The sequence below is a fragment of the Hyalella azteca genome, unplaced genomic scaffold (genome assembly GCF_000764305.2).
Source record: "Hyalella azteca isolate HAZT.00-mixed unplaced genomic scaffold, Hazt_2.0.2 contig8990, whole genome shotgun sequence".
Taxonomy (NCBI): Eukaryota; Metazoa; Arthropoda; class Malacostraca; order Amphipoda; family Hyalellidae; genus Hyalella; species Hyalella azteca.
Window position 1 is genome coordinate 11607 of NW_025939071.1, and position 23421 is coordinate 35027.

Consider the following 23421-nt stretch of genomic DNA (forward strand, 5'->3'; position numbering starts at 1 on the left):
CTCGGAAGCACGTGTTCACTCCAGTACTACATTCGTACGTAGTAAGAGAGACTATGAAGGCATGATTTTTTTTAACAAAAATTATTGTAATAAGTCATCCATTTGTAAATTTGAAATTAATTTTTAAGAATGTTTAGTCTTTAAAGTATGAACATTTTTAACACCTATGATGCGTTTTAATTGGTATGCATAAGTGTATTTGCGAAAAAGACCAATATTACGACTACAGAATTGCTGAGTGAACTTATTTCTTTCATGCTACATAACTTGTTGGTGAACGTAGCGTTCTGCACGTGTCAGGTGCGTATGATACACGCGGCGCGGCCTGTTCATTGTCTGTAAGTACACAGAATATTCCATCAGATCCAGCTTTGCATAACCAGATGCTGCTGGGCACAGAAGCATTTGTATGCTCGTGCGATCAAGGAAGCCTGCTTGCGTTGTCTCGGGGAAACTGCCGCATTTTTGGTGCTACCATGTATCTCTGATATGACTACGGTGCCGCAAGTCCTTTTTGTCTTATGCTAAACCTGACCCTTGAAGTCGGCTGGCGAGCGCGTACGACAATAAACGATGCGCTCCTTTGAATCCTATGGGAAATCAATTTTTGCATTCAACCATACTGATAGATGTCCTGAAATTGCTTGGCCATGTCAGTACCGTGTTTACCATTCAACAGATTATCATAAGCGCGGGGAACTTAACGAGCCTTGAGCCGCTTCACTCTACGCATTCCCATCGCCAATCTTCGAATTCCCCAACGTGTTCGACCGATTCCTGAAACGAAGATTCGGTGCGGCAAAGAAGTTGTTGTTTCCGCTTATGAATGCATTGGAGTAACATATCACTATTGAGGTTGATCGTTATGTGTACACTGGATGACGTATATTTCTTCAGATTTCTTTTTTCTTTTCTTACTCACATGTTTTAATGTTTCTATCGTGCTCTTACTAATGGTACGAAGACCAACTACATAAGTGGTGTGTTACTTCAAGCACTTCGATTTGTAACCCTCGCTTTATTTTTCATGCAGTTTGTTTATACGAACTTCCTATGCGCTATCCTCGTATACTCCTTACCAGAGACCAGCGTCTAGTGAACGATTCCGAGCCCCCCTTCTGCTATGGTGATATGATCTGCGTGTAACGTGGTAACTGTGTCACTGCTGCACCTCAATTTATTGCAAGGGAAATATTCCACGCTTGCCACCCTAATAAGGAAATGAAAAGGAAATTGACACGAGTGACCGTCGTTGAATTTTCGATGAGCCTTGTCGTACTTTGCTCCTCTTGACAGCTGCTCGTTTGTACGAGACACGAATGCTTGCTTTTTCGTCAGGAAAGTCAATTTATTCAAAATTGATTTATCTGAATTAAGCTTTTGGCTAACCAATATTATTTATTATATTTATTTTTGAAACATCGACTCGTAATCGGATAATTCAAGTGCTCCAACGTCGTTCATTTCGTTTTTACGTATTGTTTCGTATGTTTAATCACTTTTCAGGCCATTTCTAGCAATCATAGCTATGCATTTCTGATGGAAATTTTCTTTTTTACAGGATGCTGATGCGTGGGACGGCGTAGCATCATGTCTCACGAAGAGCTCTGGCTTGGAACCTCACCAACTCTTCAGCCAGAAGCGCAGCAAGAAGACGTTCCTTCAGAAGCAGCTTTGCTTCCAGCTCCTCAAATATCAGCTCGACATAACTGTTACCAGCAACCTTGTCGCTCTATAGTAAGGCACTCGATTAAAAGGTGGTGCCGAAAGGAGCCTTTTAGTTACTCCCAGCATGACGCGAGGTTCGTGGACCAGTCCGGCACGTACGTCACAGAAACACGTGGTTCATCTCAGATGAATGCATCTGTTACGAGAGCCTCTTCGTTGGAAGCATCAATGGCACCGCCAGATGTATTGGCATCAGCATGTGGGGCTCATACGTTAACAAACACCGACAACACCTTCACATCTGCCCAACAGATTTCCTTGCTGCTGGACGAGGTAGCTGCTTGTGATAGAGCATCTGTCCGTGTCGCTGATGAAACGCTTAGTTTTGCGGGGTCGTCAGCCGCGCATTGCGATAAGGGATTCTCTTGTTACAACTCCGGGTGCTCCAGAGACTGCGATTCACCTGTAACCGACAGAGATGAACTTTCCTGCCTTCACAAGATAGGCCAAACTCAATCTGGTTTTTGTGAGCCAGTTTATGTAATGCATGAATCTTGTTCACAATCTTGCTGCTCATCGGTGAGCACCAGTCATGCTGCTCATCGGCGAGCACCCAAGTGTCAATTGTTGTCCAGTGACAATCACAGTGAAAGTTCCCTAGCTGCGCAGTGTCTTCTCCGAAGTGCAGCTGCCGAAACTTCTAAGTGCAGCTACTCCCAGAGTGCTTGTGATAGGAAGAGCCAGGGTTTGCAATTACCATTATGGTTGTGTGTTATGAGGCGATATTCTGAATGGAGCTTCAATTCTTTGTGTTCGGTGACAAAAAGTGTTCCAAATAGAACCCAGCGTCCTGTGAAATACCAGAGAAAGCTCACTGAAATGCGATGTGGTTGGGGGCCTTCGACGCTGCACAGTTTATGGATCATCTTGATGCTTCTGGTGACCTCATCAGCCGTTCTCGCAGGTACGTTCATTACGAATTCAAATGTTTGTATTGCGAGGGTCCATCGTCACCTGGCAATTCCTCAATCGTTGTCAAATATTATATGTGATGTTCTTTTTAGTGCAACAGACTTCGCTTGTCTTGAACTTTTATACTATTTTGAAAACAAGCGATTTGTCAATTTGTTTATGGTGGGTATTATATTATATTATATATTATATTATATTATTATATTTTATTATTATTATATATTATATTTTTATTGTTATTCTACGAAGCAGTTATCGTGGCGTCTGGTTTAAACGAACTTCGAGGGCACGTTACACAAAAGTTTAATAGCAAGCAAACATTTAATGAAATAATAATAAATGAAATATCGAGGAAAAATAAATAATAATAATAATAAATAAGTATAAATATTTTATCTTTACTATTAATCTACAAGAAATTTTTCTTTATAGTTTTCTAACATAGATGGATTTTGATTGTTTTGATGATGATGTCTAAGATTTTTTCAAATTATTGAAGCGGTGCTAACTGCTACTAAATAGAACGAAATTTTCGAACTTAGAATCAATAAAGATATCCTCCAGGAATCTTGATGAATTTACTTGTATTCTATTTGTGTCTGGCTGTCTGCATGCTCTTGCTCGTGGAATGGGCCACTTTTCTTAGAACCTGCGTTTAGCAGTTGACATGAGCAGAGCGTAATTTAAAGTTTTGGACACCGTCCTTAATCTACTTGCTATCTCGAGAACGATACATACTCTCTCATATTTGCAGTACATAGATAGGTAGATATGATTCCATGCGTGAAACTCCTACATTGATGGCTGTTCAAACGTGACTTGGTCAGAGATGAGAGAAAATAGTTGGCGGACTTCTCAATATTAAGAATACACGAGGAGACCTTTTATTTGCCGAAATTTCCATTGTTATCGATGCAGTAATGTTTGCACATGTCATTCTACTGGTAGTGATTGAAATCGATTCTAAATCATATTTCGTTACCATATTTTTTTTATCAGCAAACAAAATACAAATGGCTTAGAATTTTGACAGTCAAAACTTTTCTGGCCAAAAGTTCTTTTGTTGAATAAATTTTCGTCTATTGCCTCTAAACATTTATCTGAATCTCAATGCTAAAAACTTCATAAATTTGATGTGCGTTATATCAATGCACAGAGTGCGCTCTGTCTCGCAGCGCTAGTCCTCGAGCGTAAGTACTTTTCCACGATCTTCTTTGAATGCCATTAGACCGAAGCCGGAGATGCACTCGGAGTGTCGAGGTCTAAATTGATGTCGTTGCGCTGCTATGGCTACGGATAACGAAGCTGCAAATATTCACTGTAAACATTTTATTGCTTGTTGCGGAGGTCGTTTTCGTCTTTGACTCACCTTCTTAATGCAGGTCATATTTTTGCAGTCGCAGCTGCCCTAAATGGGGACGGTATTAAGAGCTTTTTCCGTGTTGTTGCGTTACAAGTTTTATTCACTAAACTCAATCGAGCAAAAGTGGCCGTGTTGACGAAGTTCGTCAAAAAAGGTACGGTAACTTGGCAGTAGAGTCACAACGAGTTGTATTACTGCGCAAACAAAGTAAAGTAAGCCATGGTTTTCATTTATTACTCAATCTACTAGTTCTGCCCTCATTTTGAATCATTTACAGTTCAAATTGTGCTGCAATTTCTGGTTTGCAATCAAACCTACACAAATTTGAATGTATTACTGATAGCATGATTGTTCAAAACAATGATATTCAGGTCCATAAATGCCGCTTATTTTTTAACTATATCAATAGCGCTGTGCCTAATTTCACATAGTTTTAGAATATTTTTTGTGGCATTCTGTATCGCTGGCACCCTGCGATCATTCGTGCGGCGACGAGTCCCGTAAAGGCCGCACTAACTAGTTTTGAAAAGCAACTTCTTGCAGGTGGATGATCGTTCGTGAGATATTGATGAATTATTTGTCGATTTGTTACATGATGCTTATCTATAAGACGATAGCTATATATCGCTGTCTCTCCGCTCCTCAATGTGCGATAATGCATTTGGTATGTGTACGTTGTTTTAATCGTTTCATTAGGTTCTCACCGTCACTTTATATATGCTGCAAACGCAGTAAATTATTCGTTTGACAGCGAGCTACTCTTAATAATCAGAAATTATTGATCAATTGTCAACAACTATTTTTTATGAAGTATAAAATTATTCCTACGCAACATTTTTTGCAACCATAGTTCAGTGTAAGTGCCAGTAATATTGCTCATGAAAATCGGAAGATGACGATCATTCCCGTTTGTCGCCGTACTAATTTTAGGCTTTTTAGAATAAATCGGAGCGAGACTTCACCAAACATTTCTTCTAAACGACGTTCTTTCTCTTTCAGTCGATAAATTGGCTTGCGGGCGCGGCCTAGCGTCTTCGGTTATCTTGTGTAAAGACGATAGCTGGGCCCACTTTTGTGTGTAGTATAGCGTTTAATTACTGTCCGAACAAACATCCGCTGATAAGGAGCCACAATAAACTTGGGGCAGCACCTTGGCCGTGCGATATCGTCACAACTTCTTCGCGACGTAAATGAGAGACACATTAAATTTGGATCTGCCATTAAGCATCCGTCTGCAAGTGCTTAATTTGCTCTTAAGTTGCTGGTAACGACCGAGAACAACGCCATTACTTGGTGGGAGGCGACCTGTTCTTTTTACCCCATTGCAACACCTCTTCATTCACGCTGTGTGATGCTTCGTGATTACTTGGAGCCAAGTCATTGTTTTTTTTAATATTAAATTTCTAATTGTATTTGCAGGTACTGTGTTGATTACATTCATGTGTATAGATCGCTATCAATGAGACGGTTAAACGTTTGTTGAATTAACTGTAATATTTATGTATTTTCAGATGCACCAATTTTTTGGGTTGTACCAAATTTACTCGAAGCCCTCAGTATTGTACTTGCCATGATGCTCCTAGAGTCGAATTTCTTCTTAAGTCCACAGGCAAAAATCGCATATTTTTCAGCTCGCCTTCGTCTCTTCTCCTTTTACTTGTTCCATGCGTCAAGTGATCCTTCCTCTTCAAAACGAATTAACCAGAGAGTTAAATGAAGTACAGTGTTTTACAGAGCGCTTCTATGGACCCTGCGATGAATAAAACATACGGCCTCTTGCGGATGCCTCTTTGCAGAGCCTATCTTCATTAGCACATCCGCTGCTCATGGCTTTCTACTATCATCTTTTATGTAGCGAGCCCGTTATAATACCTGTCTCTGTTGATGCAATCAGTTATGCACAAAACTTGTGCATTATCCTTTTTGCAATTGAGCACCTGTTGAATTTTTCAAAAAAGTATCCTCCTGCGTTGAGTATAAACTCATTTAGCAACCATCTCTGTTCATTATCACGGCCACGAGTCTTCTGTTAATAGTTTTACCCTCTAGAAAATTGTATGCAACAATTCAGGTTGAAACGTTGAGTTAATCTCAACTGACTATAGATTACACTTTGCACATTTAATTGATAAGATTGTTAGTGGACTGGTTGACCTCACAGCTGCATATGCATGCTCAGCTTGCTACACTACACAATTCCCGTTGCTGAAGCTGCATTCGTATTTTTGGGATGAGACGACGCTCGTGTTGTTGAGGCCTCTCTGACTCTGGCCATGCAGTTACAGGCAGAAGCGGAGTTCGGGTTAAACATCTTCTAAAAGACCTGCAATTATTAAGCGTTAGTGAAGAGTTTATGACACCAAACTGCTGACTTCCACCGAGTGCTCTTGCTCCCATGAAAAGAACATCTACTTAAAACCTCTAATGGTTCAAAGAACTCGTAGTTATCCAAGAATGAAGGAGCAGGAATCGCCGTATCTTTGCCCATTAAACTGGAATGAGCAGTGGTATGCTCCAGTTTTTCTTTAAAATTGATGCTCTTTCATATTTTTCTTCCTATTGACTCGTTTAATTTTCCTTATTTGCACGTGTCAAGGTAATAATCCCCGTGCACTGCATTCGTTAGTGTATTCAGTATAGAGTGTTGGCAGTCTAGATTTTTTCAGAACGATTTAGTAATTTAAATTTCACCCGTATGTAAATTTTTTTCTTTTGCCACGAACGTTTTCTGATGAAGTGTTCTTTTCATTTTAATGATTCATTTTCTCCTTCTCCTGGATGTCGTGTCTTCACATCATTAAATGAAGTATAAATTTGTAATTTACGTTTGCGAAAAAAGGCAAGTTAACGTAATTGATGCAAATAATTGTTGCGGTCGCCGGCAGTTAGATAATCTAGTACTACCTATAATTATGCTAGGCTCGCAGATATAAACAAAGAATAAATCTAATGATAATTTTTTTTTAAATTACATGTAGGACGCACGTATCATAATTTTCATTTCCGTAAACGTTTCCTTGCAAAAAAAATTCTTCACACCCGCGGCTCGTCGGAATCGAACGAACATGACTAGATTTCAGTTGTTCTTCTAAGATTTAGTTTGTTAGCTAAGTCGGTACTTCTTCTTGTTATTCCCGAACCTAGACCTAGGATTGTGTTTCAAAAATTTTTACGAGAACTGCGTTAATCACGACGTAATGTGTGCAAACAAGTCTGCCAAAAAGTAACAAACACAAAAAAAAAAGTTTCTAGAGTCCTTCACCATGAATGTTCGCTTGGATGAACATTGAATTCATCTACGACCCACAGGCTTCTTCGTCAAGCTCGTTCACTGTAACTGTTACTGCTTTGTGAGGTGGGAGGCCCCAGGCTTATATTTCGAGGTCTCGACATTTGGGTCACTTATTTATTTTTGAGCGAATCTTTTGAGCAAAGTATCGACATCTCAAATTATTTCGTCATTTCAGTTGTGATTTTCATTCAAGTTCATTCCGTCTTGTAATCCGCAATTAGTTATTTTATTCTGCGAGTGTAGCTCAAAGCTGTGCATAATGTCTTGCAATTAAACAGTGTGCATATTTTTGGCGATTTTCGCGTAAATCAATTCTTATTTTTCTCTAAATTCGCTTTGCCTTTCTTTGATTATGTCAAAACAAAAGTGAATTTCCTCTTTTATTCACATTCACTGGGAACAGTTCTCTGAATAACCTGATTATATGTAAAAAAAAAATTTTTATGCTCGTTCAGGTCCTAAAATATATTTTCACACAAATTTTCTCTCCACGAATCATTTTCGCGCCTGAATATTCAAACGTGAACAGTAGTCTGGCTGTTGAAAGCGTCATTTCTCAACTCATTTCTAGTTCATTAAATCCCCTGATATACCAGGAGAACGTTTTAATATGTCAGCTTATTATGAGTTAAATGCTTCGCAAAATCATTTATGCTGTCGGTCGCCTGTGTCCTGTTGATGCCGGCGAGGTTGCGCAGCGAAGGTGCCCGCAGCTCTGCCGTGTGCACTCCGGAGAACGCTGCTCGTAATGCGCGCCTGATCCACCGTGTCAAATCTCGGGATGATGATCTCCACAAGCCTGCAAAACGGGCTCTGAACGCCCCACCTGCCCGGGTGTGTGTGGCGCACGCCTTCACCAGTCTCCGCTTCTAACCTTGCGTCTTTGCTACGTGAGCCTATCTTCTTGCGTCTTTGCTACATGTCGCTATTACCAGCCTTGCGTCTTTGCAATGTCTCTCTTCTAACCGCCTTGCGTCTTTGCTTTGCTACGTGAGCCTACACGCCTTGCGTCTTTGCTACATGTCGCTCCTACCGCCGTGCTTCTTTGCTTCGTGTCGCTCCTAACCGCCTTGCGTCTTTGCTACGTGCCACTCCTAACCGCCTTGCGTCTTTGCTACGTCTCGCTCCTACCCGCCTTGCGTCTTTGCTACGTCTCGCTCCTAACCGCTTCGCTTTTATCCGTTTTGCAGTTTGAACTAGAATACACCAGTGTCCTTTTGTAGCCTAAAAAGAGCGCTTACGTCAGCAATCAATCGATGAGGTGAATTTTTCGTATTTGTTTTCAGTAGCTTAATGGGCAGTAGTCTTATGTCATAAGACCGGCCTCTGTTGCCAGTTAATAACCATGAAATTGTGTGACTATCCGATCTAGATATTTTTAGAGTGACGATGGTCATCTTTAATCAATAGTTTTTATTTCATTCATGAATCTGCTTGTATATTGTGTGCTTTGGACCGTGCTAAGCAAGGGAACTTGACTTGCTCTCCACACCTGCGCATCGTCGAGTCGTTCATTCATCGCTTCCGGGATCAAGGTAGCTGAACAGCCAGAATTTAATCCGAGTCCTAAAAATTGTTTTGCTCTATTCGGCGTAAAATTACTGCACTTAATGCTGTCTCATTCCTCATTCCATCCTCATCATGACAATCTGCTTTATTCTCCGAAATTGTGTACGAGTTAAGCCTGAAATGTATTGTATTGAGGGCTGAAACATATGCATGATACAAAGATTTTATTTCTGATTAATATATACCTCACACTGCATGATTTGTTTCCGATAGGTATATTGCATGAGGCTCCCGTGCATACACTCCGATGGGTTCACCTCATCCATCAAAGTCGTCGTATCTCCGGCTATCGATCATCTTCGGTGACGGACGACCCTTGTTCTTCTGTAATGTGATGTCACTTCATATCAATGGATCTTCCATTGAGACGAGAAATCCTGCATTTCAATTTAGCAAGGGGATTGAGGAAGCGTTTTGCGTATTTTAAGGCTGGTGGTTTTGCCCTTGTGCTGCCATCCGCCCGGAAAATCTGCTTATGTATTTAAGTCTTTGCGCAAGGATTGAAGCGGAAAATTATTTTCGAGGGAGGCTTTTGCGGCCGTGCGGAGAATGTGGACTTCATATGTCGAAATTGTCAGCGACGCGTTTTTATTTTTATTTTTATTTCCAGGCCTCTGAATCACTACATATGCATTTTGTAAGACATTCTGATGGTTACAGTTTATTATGTAGAAATTATGGTCGAGATATCATTTTTTTGGGTGGAAGTTTCGCAATCTGAACCAAATTTTGTGATCTGATAAATTTTCAAATGTTGCAACGATGTTTTTACTTCTTTTTTAATGTTTGTATTTTGAGAAATAAGATCTTGTCAGTTCTCACCGACAGCATTTCATTTAAAATGGTGCATTATGCATGATTTATCAACGCAGCTAGTGAGGCGTGTGTGTTTATTACCGTTTTATTGAAAAAAAAACACTGATCACACACAAGTTTATGTTATCCTTCACAATCTAAAGCTGGACATTTTCCATAATATAAATCAAGCACTGCAACTATTTTCAGATTCCTATTACTACAAAATATTGTCAAGGAAAAGACGCCGCTAAACATGATCTATTTTCTTGTAATATTCTGTTTCGATATTACGCAGTAAGTTTTTGTATCGCCTCCGAGCCATGTGTTAATGCAGTCAATGTTAGTACTCTATTGTTAGGGCTTCTTGATATGTTGGAAAACCTTCCAACGTCTTCGAATTCCGATTTTCATAGGCACATGCCGCTCATGTGATACGTATAGTTGTAAACAATTAAGGGCGACTCCGCCGTCTTCCATTCTAGTACGCATCTCTTTTCATGAAGACGCAATCGCTGAGCGATTCAAGGCACGGTTTTTTCATGTCCCTCTCATTTTATGGCCTGGTTAGTTTTTTACTTGACTCACTAGCTATCGCTTTGGTTGGCTGCTGCTCTACGTGTGAGGTTGGGTAATTAGCTCTTTTTGGACGAGCGATTTTGAGATGAACGCTGCTCGTTTTTTGTATCTAATTGGTTTCTAAATCTCGAACGAATACAATGGCAAATTATCTTCCTCGATTATCTTCCTCGTCTTCTCGTCTCAGATCGCTACAGCTAGATAATTCTTCCTTTTTTGAGTTGCTGTCATGCATGTAAATATGCTAGCGAACTTAGAATTTTTTTTACTTTTAAATTATTATTTGACTTTTAAAAAACTCGATGAGCAACAAACATGGCGTACTATTATTGAGGTACGCACACACGTACAAATAATAAACAGATTCCGTTGATTATTCAGAATGATCGCCCAATGATTTTCTCTTACTCCGTAAATCAAGCGATACCGAGTGAATTCGCAGATGGGAAAGTATTTTAAATGTTTCGTCGAGCCCACATATCTCAGCGTGGTTGATTGCCGAAAGGGCATCGTTTGAAATCGATTAAGGTTCTTATGCGCCGGGTCGCCGCGCTTCGGCTGGTGTGCTTGATTAGTTCACCCTAGGAACAGGTTTGCATTACCTTGATGAACTCTGCGTGTGGGGACCGAGTGTGACCTGTTCTTCACTTGCAGTAGAGGAGTGTTACCTGTTCTTCACTTGCAGCAAACGGATTGTTACCTGTTCTTCACTTGCAGTAGAGGAGTGTTACCTGTTCTTTACTTGCAGCAAACGGATTGTTACCTGTTCTTCACTTGCCGCAGGAGGGTTACCTGTTCTTCACTTGCCGCAGGAGGGTTACATGTTCTTCACTTGCAGCGAACGGAGTGTGGCCTGTTCTTCAATTGCCGCAGGAGGGTGACCTGTTCTTCACTTGCAGCAAACCGAGTGTGACCTATTCTCTTCCTGCAGCAGACAGAGTGTGTTCTTCTTCGCCATAAGACAATGCGACCTGTTCTTCTCTCGTACGAGACAGAATGCAGCTTGTTCTTCTATCTGAACAGGCAGAATCCCACATTTCATTCTTTTGCAGGAGAATAAATGCGACTTCTTCTTGTCTGGCAAGAGGCGGAATGCGACCTGTTCTTCTCATGCGAGAGAAGGGCTGCGACCCATACTTCTCTCATAAAAGACAGAGGCGACTTGTTCTTTTTTCCTAAAAGACACAATATGACCTGTTATTTTATGGTAATCTACGGAATACGACGCTTATTTTTTTCATCTGTGATGGTGTGCGACCTGTTCTTCTTTGTTTGACTCGGAATGCGACGATAATTTTCTTGATTTATTCATAAATCCAAGCGACCCTTGTACGAGGTTCCTACAGTTAACTGTCTCGTCATGAACTCCAAAAAGCATGAGTTAATTCTGTTCGAAGGATGTTATTTTGTTAGGGGATGTTAATTCTGTTAAGGATGTTAATTCTGTAGGAAGGATGTACCTGGCCAGTGCCAAATACATTTCCCTGGTGTCTTTTTGCATGTATTGTTATAGGCGTCAATCGTTTCACTAGTACATGACCGTTCGTTAATGTTACGTAACTTTAGGGTTATACGTTCACTCTCAGTGTTACAGATGTGCGCTGAATTATGCGTTCTTATTTAATGTGTACGGATTCTTGCTGATTGCGCACGTGTGTCAAGTAGGTAAACGTACGAAGCAGACGTACGATTGGGTTGTAGCGATAGGGTGTCTGCACTGCTGTACCCACTCGTTCCTCAGAAGTACGAGTATGCCAGGGAATAGGAGCGCGCAGTACCTATCCTGCCTCGATCGATGTGGCTGGTTGAGATTGTCTTGCCGGATGGGGATTGCCTCATTGAAATGATCTCAAAAATCGCTTCGAACTTGGCGTTTGAACAAAATCCATGTTTTGAGCCTTTCATGTTCCGCAGATGATTTACAATGATTTATTTACAATATCAATTAGCCAGAAAACTAAATGATTTATTTGACACCATTTAATCACGAATCTGCTGTAATTTTTGGAAGCCATCAATTGAGGTTTGTCAGAGTCTCGTGAATGGCCGATGGCCGACCTTCTGTGTTTCTGTTTTGTCCGAGAGATGCCACGACGTCCAGCTTGCTTTCATTATGACTATTAAGTCTTTGGCGGAGGCATAATAATAATTTATATTAATCAATGGACCAAGTTTTGCATCAAATGGAGCTGCTCATCGTAGCTACTTGAATGTAGTCATCATGATTAAGGACAACACTTCTTCCGATATTCCATTGATATTCTGGCTCTAAAAGTCTTTCGCACACCTCTCCTCTATAGTCATTACTTTCGAGCAGCTGTAATTTGACTTCCTAAATTTCATGTGACAACCTTATCAGCGACTTTCTGCTGTTCGAGAGCCTCTCTTATGTATTTTATTTTAATGAGACTAATTTATAAAGTATGCGATATATTGTTGCTCATCAATATAAAAGGCATGATTGTTATGCTTCTCTAATCATTTTCGTTAATGGTCAACCCCTAATAAATTTGATTCTTACCTTTGTCGGCGAAAAACTAAAAGAGTAGCATGATGAGATCAGTGAAATAAGCGTATACATCAGTAAGCGCTAAAAAGTTAATTGCTGAATTATATCCATCGGAAAAGTTTCCATGTATCTTATTTGGTCTCAGCTCGTATCAGCCCAAAAAAAGTTCCCTCTTCATCCTGATAATTTCCGGCCGATGGGAAAAGGGGCGAGTCGACGGCAAAATGTGTCACTCTGCTCGTGGTGCTCATTAGCTCCCTCTTCCTATCCGATTTACACGACTCATTAACATAATTAACCTGATTAAACTATTAATGAGGTAATTAGTGAAATTGGTTTTGTAACGATGCCGCTGATATCATAAAGGTATCGCCTGGAACTTCGGCTCCGCAAATCTCATTACAGTCGAGTTGGATACGCGAGCGCCTTTGCTGTTCCTTTTTTCTTCCTAATTGAAAATTACTGCTTGATTAACGTTGGTCGATAATCCTTAGTTTGAGAAGCATTGATTAACCGTATGAACTGTTCATTCGGGGCTGTTCTAGTAGTTCCGTAGTTCCATCTTAGAAATTCTACTGAAATTACCATATTAATAGAAATTAACCGTATATGAACTGTTTATTCGGGGCTGTTCTATTAGTTCCGTAGTTCCATCTTAGAAATTAACGTAGTTCCATCTTAGAAATTCTACTGGGTTTACATCCTGTTTGTTTCTTTTTAGACGGAGTCAGCTATAATTTTGAGGAACACTTTCTTTTTTGCGTTCATGTTATGGAGTAGAATGTTGTGCTAATGCAATTTTACTTGCACGATTCCCATCATTCTTGTTGAAATTTGAAGCTTCTTGAACCTACTCAGTCTTCATCCATTATCCCACATCCATCTTAATTCTTCACATTTTGCCCCCATTTAACCACCTATTTTTAAATCAATGTAATGCATAATTCAAGGTTATATTCGTATGCATATAGTCTGGAACCTTGTTGACTCTACCGCCTTTTCTATGACTGAGGCAAGTGCTGGGACTGGCGACTCGTATCGATGTTGCTGTGCCGTGAAGCTCCTCGACGACAGCATCCAATTATTGGAAAGCGATGGTGACAAAAAGTCCAGAACGCAATTGTAATTGTGATTGAGACTCCTTGTTTTGTGACATGCCTGAAAATGGGTCTGCACACACACTTTGTTGTAAATTTTGTTCGGTTTTTGTTCAAGTTTCATGTAAAATTTTTTAAGAAACTCAGTGAGTTGGTTAAAAACTCAAGTTCTGTTCAGTTTAACTCCACGAGATGATAGAAGTTTCTTCGTTCACTGGAAAGTTACAATTCAGGTTTGTGATCTGAAATCCCATGATGTTTCCTAGTTTAATGTTTGGTGCGAGAGCATTTCTATTCACCAATTTATTGAATCGACTTTGTTCTGTTAATCCAATGGATTCTCATACTAAATGCTAGCAGGATTTAATGCCCTTGGAACGTGTCATGTTAGTGACCTTACCTTCCCGAATGTTACTGCTCATCCGAGGGACGGCAAGAACCCTCTACCCTTGTTCGAAAAAAAATTCATTCGACAGAAAGCGTTCTGTTAAATGCAGCCGTAGACCGTGCATGCTCTCTCACTAGACAACGCCTTGTTGAATGCAGCCGTAGACCGTGCATGCTCTCTCACTAGACAGCGCCCTGTTGAATGCAGCTGTAGACTGTGCGTACTTTTCAGTGACATGAAGTGGAGCGAATGTCGCCGTGACGCAAGAGAATGGTGAGACAAACTGGTTGCGCCAGACCACGGCACTACCGGCTGCGCTCCCGACAATTCCTTCGAGGAAGCTTCAGGTTTCTCGGTCTGGATTCCAGACACAACTCGTCCAATTGAAATTCTCAACGTTCCAACCGAGTCATGAAGTCGAAAACAGGGTTCGACAAGTTGCTGCATTTTTTATCAAGTGAATTAAGCGAGTGCATTTCATGCTTGAATCATTTACAATTACCCCTGCGCCATTGCTGTAGAGTTATAGGAACATTTCCGTTTATTGGTTCTAGATTCCTTTAATATTATGTTAGTTTTGTCTCGTTTTAGGTCATTATTTGTCTTGTTTCTTAGTTCTCTCCTTTGCAGCACTGTCTTAGTATCCTTTTCTTCCCGAATTGTTTCGCCCAGCAGGAAAAGATTGTCCGACTCAATGGATTGTTTGCTCCCCAATAGCTTGAACAGCAATGGCCAATTCTTCCCAATTTACTGCTCAAGTTTGTTGGCTTTCATTCGTTTTACTCCGCTCGGCTGATTCGCTTCAATATACTCCAACCAACTTGATTTACTGATAGCGAAAGATCAAGTGGCAGACTATGCGTTCGCCTTCCTTGTACTCTTGCATTTGCGGTCGAACATAATTATTCTCTAGTCATCTTTATGTTATCTTGCTAGGAATCTGACCTCGAATATTTCAACGTCTGAAATCTTCCGTAGGAATAGCACGGGATTTTGGAAACCTACCGTTAAGGTCGCTGGTGCGCTTGAGCGTTAGGTTGTCGGGAAGACAGGTGTCTGTCTGCATGGAGGATGGCAGCTACGCTTCCATTCGAGCTGCGCTCACATCAAGATGAGAGCGCAAATTTCAATTGCTTTGTGGCAAGAATGCAGTTTTTTGTTTGAATTGAAATATTCTGCTGTGAGTGTGTTGAGTACGATAATTTTTCCGCCCTGTTTACTATTTGATCGTTTGCGCTGCACTTTTGCTTGAATGTTAATTCGTGATGAAACGATTTTGTTCTTAAGGGACTTGATATAGCATTTTTTTACCCGTGTCGTAATATTCAACTGTTAAACAAAGAATGCTAACATTTTCCGGGATAAATGGAAAACGGGATTAGCTTTTATCATTCTTGTAGAGGTGAACAACACTTGAGAACGAAAAAGAAGTATTTAAAAATTAGTTCAAATATAAACATTAAATTGAGTTTTGCAGTGCAAGAGTTGTTTAATAGCTCATACCTTCTCGCTTATTTCATACTTTTATATATGTCGCTGCAAATGCCTGTGCACTGTAAAATGTTTCATCTGTTTGTTCTTCACCATTGCGGAACTGAGACAGAGAATCGTGATTTTTATCCCCGCGCTCACATTGGGACGAACACCGTTGACAAATTCACTCGACGTTGAGAGCCTGTCAGATGCATTTGTGTTCGGGTGGCACTCGAAGAACGTGAAGAGCTATCGCTCCTGTCGATCCATTGAACGATGAATCTACGAGACTTCGCTCTTGGCCTTATCATCCTATCTAAATAATGGCCGTGTTTGACATCCTCGTCAGAATATGAATATTGAGTGCCGTCCTGGCTTGTTCTGCTTTACATTCGTTCAACGCTCGTAAATACGAGCTGCCTTACCCTTCTCTAGCACACGCATTTCGATCAGCCGTTTTTGACTTTGCTTTAAAGTATAATCGTGCCTCAGAGCAGCGATTTTGATTTAAAATAAATTTGATTTAATACAATATCAACTCGTCGCGTTTCAGTCAAGAGCGCGTCTCGACATTCCTGAAGATCTTTGAACCCATTCCTCACATATACGACTCAGTTGTCATCATTCACTAAAATGGGTAATTAAGGATAAGTTTTCGTGTAGACTTGATTACTATAGAACAATTCGCCCTCCCTCTTCATCGTGTTCAGAGCGGCCCCCGTTGACGCTAGCCATTCTTCGAGAGCATCTCTCATAGGATTTTATTGGCCATTAAAAGCATCCATGTGCCGAGTTCTGATGTCATATCCCTAAGCCTAGAATGCCCGGTCCATTTCGCGTGGTCAATGCCACTTCTGCTGGACATCAACTTTTAGAGCGTATTTTCGGGACCAAAGTTGTAAGTCCGTCGTCTGGTTCAAAATTGATTCAAAATCCATTATTTACGTCTTGCCTGCTTTAGTTAGCGATATTTTTGAAACTGGATCAATCGGGGACGAAACTGATTTGTGAGCAAAAATATAATTGAAAAAAATGGAGCACGAAATATTTTTAATCTTCGCAAAATTATCCTCACGCTAATATTACAGGATTCCAATCGTTTTTTACCGCATTAAATACTATTCTAATGTATATCGTTCTACTACCATAGTAGTTCTACTACTTATACTCTTCAACGTATATCATGTTAAAGGATTCCAATTGTTGTTACCGTTTTGAATGTACAAGTTCCTTATCTTGTATTATTCCTGTCACTAATTTTATAAGGTTGTCCTGTGATATAATGAGATCCCAGAGTCCAACGATTGATGGTTATAGGTAATGATATTGACATATTGTTATAGAACTATATGAGTCAAGAAAGGAGGATTTTCAGCACACATTATTGAGCCTCACAAACGAGGCGGGAGTCGGCTGTTTTCTTCATAACTGGACTTGAAATTTGTGCGATTGGCTTGAGGCCATCGATCGGGAGCGCCGCTCAATTCATGGATTTCGAGATGATTTGTTCGATGTCCCCAGACATGTTCTATTGATTGAAAAATTGGACTCGCCTTGCCATAGATATCCGTTAAATTGTGTTTCTGCTGTCTGGAACTGCATTTCATTAGTGAGGATTAAACGTGGTCATGATGGGCAGATTTGTAATTCCGCACTTCACAAAGAGTATTTCCTACGTTGTATCTCGTTTTCAGTTACGAGCTCTATAAACCTAATCTACTCGAAAGATAAGATGGTGCATTTCAACGCTTAGAATGTTTGTGGCCTTCGTATGAAGTCGGTAACTTGCCAGCGCAAAAAGTAAACTAACTCTGGTGCTCCAAATCCAAATACACGGAGAGACTCCTCTTCCTTGGTACTTGCACACGGTTAACGCGGCGTTGGTGTCGAGTAATCGTCATGCTGCTTCGATTTCTCGAAAAAGTCATCAATGTCAATTTTGCCTGCGAAACTAGCGGCTAACTTTCGTGCTAGGTTTAGCCTCCCATCGGATGTCCAGTCCACACGATCGCGTTAGCCTGGGCCACCACGGCTAGGTCACTCGGTACAAGAAACTACATAGTTTATGTAGTTGAAGAAATGATCTCCAGGTTGAAGAGGAATGGCCAACGCGTTCTATTGAGATGGTTTTCACGTTGCAGTAATTGTCGGCAGAAGAATGGTTTCTGCATTGCAAAAGAATGGTTTCTAAGGTGCAACGGTCGTTTATTTGCCAAGTACGAATTAATGCTGCAATGCCGGAGAGATCGTTTCTACGTTACCCGGGAAATTATTACTATGTCGTAAGATGGCTCTATTTTGCTTTGCACAAGACGTTCTCTGATCCAATTGCACTTGTAACTCTTTTTCTATTTACCGTTAAATCATTCACGCGATGTGGGTTGTTGATATATTTTATGTTGTTCGATAATAATGAGGGTAAATGTTATTATGGTGAGGGTAATTATGAGGGTAAATGTTATGATAATTTTTATCTCTATCATTATCATCAGTCCTATATTATACTGAGAATTGTACCTACCAAGTGTCCTGTGTTTTCTATACACATGTCTTATTGTTAAAACATTTGTAGATAGTGGTTTTCTCGTACAAATTCGCGGGGGTTTTCCTTCATGCGAGTTAGATAAATTATTTATTAAATCGTTTTAGCAATTCCGAAGCGTTATATTTACCATTTATAATGTGTAGCTTAAAATAAAGATTTAATTTTTATTTTTCTCGTGCATATACCAGAAACGAAACATTTAATTCTTCCTTTGCAAGAACTTGAAGCAACCTGTTCGGACTAAAATATTCGTATTCATTGATCTTTTTAACTTTTTGCATACTGGGGTCGGTGTCCAGCTTTGCTTTAGAGGAACAGCCTCTGCAAAATATGTCCCTATTGAGAACGTATGTAGACACTACGGCCAGCCATGGAGAGCCGTATATAAGGCGCCTTGGGTGACACACTACAAGCTTTCTTATCTTCGCTCCACGATCGCCCGAATAGGGCGGCTCTGAGTTCGGCGGTTTCTCGCGTCCGTTGTCGTCTTTGGTTACGCTGGAGCTGGTCAATTGGCCATCCCTTGGTCGTAGGTGTCTTTCTTCGACACTTGCTCGAGTGTCTCGACACACACGTACACTTGCTGCTCAATTGGGCATCTCTTGGTCGTAGGTATATTTTTTCGACACATGCTCAAGTGTCTCGACACACACGCAAACTTACTGCTCAATTGGGTCATCTTTTGGTTGTAGGTATATTTCTTCGACACATGCTCGAGTGTCTCGACACGCACGCACACTTGCTGCTCAATTGGGCATCTATGGTCGTAGGTGTCTTTCTTCGATACATGCTCGAGTGTCTCGACACAGAAGCACAACTTTCCTTTGTAAATAATCTGATAGAACATGAATTGCAGTAAACACTACTGTGCTTCTCATTTAGAGTTATATTTTTCTTTTGAACTCTATAGATAGGTACGGTTCAGTAGCGCATGTATTGAGTAATCGATCGCCGTTTCTCGCATGATTGGTTCGTGCATTATCTGATACCGGTACGGTACTTATATAGTAGACACCTGAAACATGCTGTCTTAATTAGTGAACGTTCTCATTTATAATAATACGGTAACATGCAGCATACAAGTTAACACGTTTTAGTATTACACTTCACTGCGAGAAGCAAAGTTTAATTAATTGGACGTATCTATAAACATATTAGTTCAGCCTTCGCTCGAGAAGCCAGAAATATCATCTTATTTGCTTGTAGATGCATGTTCATCGTTCAAAAATTATCAATGATTTGGCCTCCATTGAAGATTTTTTTCCGTTCGCGACGCGTTCGGCGTCGTTTGTGTCTATTTGCTTAAGGAATCCTTGCTATACACTTCACCAATCCATAAAACATAGTTTTCCAATAGAAGAACATGAAAGCTTTCATACTTTTTTCAATGGGATATCCTGTTAATTTTTATAATAACCAATCACTTAGCGGCTCCGGTCTCCCACAATTATAATAATCATTGTGTTTTTGGTGGGATATCGTGCGCCAATTCTCCCTTGTGATCGTCGTAAAACGTATTGAACGTCGGGAGCTCGTCCAGCAAAACGCGTCTTGTCGCCGCTACGAAGCGTCACTTGATGAGGGTCGATTTAGCCTCTATATAGGTGGCGGCTAATCTCGTCATCCGTCTTATCCTAAGCCATCGTGTTCCTCTTTATTTTTCACTTCAATCGAGTAATGCTTTGCCTCATAGGGTGTACCCGTTTGAGTCAGATAGCGTGTGCTTATAGATGCTATCACCGCATGCAGTACACGGTTTGCTAACGCATCTAAGTGAGACGAGAGCTTCAAAAACACTTGTGCTCAATGGTGTCATGATTGCCCCCTGGAAATATCATCATTGGCAGGGGATGTTCAGCTATCTGGCGATAGTTACATGCTGCACTCGCCAAAGCGAAAAAAAAACAAGATGCACAAAAAGATGCGTCGCGACGGGATTGAAGAGCAGAAGGTAAAAAATTAGTTGCCTCAGGCAGAAGTTCAGCGGGGCTGCTGTGCCTCGCTGCTGTCGAGTCTAACCGACCAAATAAAAGCGAGCTCTCTTCGTTTCTATAATTACGATCAGAAATTACGAGCATTCTTCAAATCATTGGCCGTCGTTTGCAATGCCACGTAACTCCGTCTGCTGGCAAATCTGTCTGTTCGATAAGCCCAGATGATTTCATTCGCTTCGGCGTATGTGAAGGAAGTGGTCACAATCACACGCTGTCTTATGTCCTCTCTTCGTAAGGGTCACTTTTCCGTGCTCACTGATGTAGCCGAGGTCGTGCTAAGGTTGGTTGCGTGGTAAATGGACTTAGCCTTGTCCCTAGTAAATGAAAATCCTGAGTTATGTGGAGCCCATACCTCGGGTACTTACGCACTCATTATCCAAACTCAAAGTGAGATACGCTGCTTTCGATTAATTTCATCTTACTTCCTAATTCCCATGTTATGGGTCGCCGCGTAATAGAATCATGTGCAGCTTCTAATTTAATGCCGCATTTCTAAAGCTACCTCTTACGAATTCAGGAATTCGCCACTCGTCGTCGAGTTTAAAGCACTTGGCTCTTCACTGACTTTCGAACAGGGGAGGATTGAGCTGAATGCTAACGTACATACATACATACATACATTTTCATTCAATTATAAAAGTTTTTCACAATTTATCTTAATTTCTTCCACATGGTCTGTTTATCAGAAAATATTTATACTTATATCGTTCGACAGACCTTGCCTGAAGAGGAGAGCCTCGCTACCACACATCTTGCCTCTTACAATCACGTCTCGGAGAAAAGTTCGAGTGCGTTCTTGCAAGAGAATGAGTCCCACTCATATTTTCCAGCTCGCTAATTGATCTTTTGTGCTTTTTGTTGAGCCATAAATCGTCTGAAATATTCAGTCGGCGAACAGTGACTAGCGGCTTGCGGGCCGCAGCGATAGGGACTGAAAACAACTGGCGAATGGCCACTAATAGACGAAACGGGTTGGTAAATGACCGCTAATACAGGAACTCTGTAAAAAGACACGCCACGCTGGGCTGGTATCCGCAGGTTGCCGCTGGGGTGTATTTCTGACCGGGAGCTTAATTTGCTTTGCTGATGCCTTTAAATGCGATTAAATGGATATGAAGTGAACGTGGACTAATGAACATTGTAATGTAACGAATCTTTTTAGCTTTTCATTCTATGATGTCGTTCTTTTATATTGTTCCTCACTTGATGATGTTGCAGATTTTTTAAATTATTTGTTGAAGATCTTTTCCTCTTGCATTGAATTCGGTTGAGTAGTTTAGCAAACTAAGATGAAAATTTATTATCCCAAAAAAGCGTGCAAAACTGTAATTGTCAATGATACTAATTGAAACGAGGTCATATCACCGTCAAGTCGCTTGAATTTATAGTCGAAATCCTTACTTATGGGAAATAGGAGAAAATTTTAAACGTAGAGACTAAAGTATTCATAAATGTTTTCTTCTTAATAATGACAATATATATTTGTTCAATCGTTTCCGTAATAAATAAGAAATCTGTACGTATGTCAATAAATCTTATTGTTACTAAAATGTTGCTGTCGAATTCCGTGGTTGAACTACCCATTTCACTGAGTTCATTATTTAATAATACTAGCGGATTAATCCTGAGCTGTCCGGGCTTGAAAATTCCTGTCATTTTGGAGCCCCGTTATCTTAAATCTCGTCACTTCCGTAATCCACAGTTCAGGTTCATCTTTCGCGGGTAAGCATAGGAACATGCAATATTAAAATTTCTCATTGCATTATAAGAATAAATTAACCATTCTAAAATATATTTACCGCTATGTATTTTCTGAAATTCTGAATATTGAAGGAATGAATGCAATCGAAGAATTTGTTAAATAGGGCCACTATAATAAAAATTGATGTGATTTAAATTTAAAGATGCAAATGTATAGAGTACGTAACTATCCAAATTTGATTTATAAACTATTTTATCAAGTTATTTTTTATAATTTATATAGTTAAGGCTACTTCCGCCTTTTAAAAAAATTCGGAAAGAGCGTCAAGTTCGTATTCCGGGTTAAAACTTTCATTGAAATGCTCGCATTTAAATTTTTTGGCATGAGAAATTTCAGGTTCACGTAATATACCGATAGTTTAAGTATCCTGATACGGGCAAAAAAAACCTTTGTATTAGGTAAGGCTTAGCTAAATTGTTTTGTATATTTATAACCATGGCCCAGCAGCGAATTTTACTCCTTACGAATGTCACCTTGTTGTTCTTCATGGGATATCTAGATAATTTCTTTTGCTGTGTATACATCCCGAGTATACACAGTTCACAGTTAACAGTTAACAATTGAGTGAACATGTATAACTTAAAAAATAAGTGATTGCATGTGATGAGATTACTTCATTGAATCTCACCATTTTACGTCAACTTCTGATTGAATGATAAGAATTTTTACTTAGATTGAATTCCTCTGCAATACTGGGGCGTCCGGAAGGTTCACCATGCAGGCATCTCCGCTGCCGGCTACACAGCCGAGTCGTTGCCTCATCCTTCGTCATCGTCCTTATCTGCTACGATCGACCTCCCGCCGAGCGCTCCCAGTAATGAAGAGCTGATCACGAGCCTCCGCTCTACTGGACGTCTTCGTCGGTCAGCCAGCGCTGGACCTGTGTTCCACTGGACGTCTTCGTCGACCAGCCAGCGCTGGACCTCTGTTTCACTGGACGTCTTCGTCGACCAGCCAGCGCTGGACCTCTGCTCCACTGGACGTCTTTGTCGGCCAGCCAGAGCTGGACCTCAGCTCACTGTATGTCTTCGTCCACCAGCCAGCGCTGGACCTCAGCTCACTGTATGTCTTCGTCGACCAGCCAGCGCTGGACCTCAGTTCACTGTATGTCTTCGTCGATCAGCCAGCGCTGGACCTCAGCTCACTGTATGTCTTCGTCGACCAGCCAGCGCTGGACCTCAGCTCACTGTATGTCTTCGTCGACCAGCCAGCGCTGGACCTCTTCTCCACTGGATGTCTTCGTCGGCCAGCCAACGCCGAACCTCTGCTCTACTGTGTTTCTGTTACACTGGATCTCTGTTCCACTGGGTTTCTGCTCAAATTGGCATCTGCTCAGCGGGAAGACTTCGTCGCCAAGCTAGCATTGGGTCAGCAAGTATTGAGGCACAGTTTATTCATTGGCCTGCTGTTCAGCG

At 40.8% G+C, this 23421-nt stretch overlaps 1 protein-coding gene across 3 annotated transcripts in view; it reads left to right on the forward strand.

Moving 5' to 3' along the window:
• Positions 1 to 1566: 1566 nt before the first annotated feature.
• The window catches only part of LOC108673625 (latrophilin Cirl), a 101588-nt gene continuing 79733 nt past the window's right edge, over positions 1567 to 23421 (forward strand). For all 3 annotated transcript variants that reach the window (XM_018161476.2, XM_047881847.1, XM_018161477.2), the window contains exon 1: positions 1567 to 2632. In XM_018161476.2, coding sequence (XP_018016965.1) covers positions 1591 to 2632 — 1042 coding nt within the window. In that variant the 5' untranslated portion in view covers positions 1567 to 1590. The remainder of the gene's footprint in view (positions 2633 to 23421) is intronic.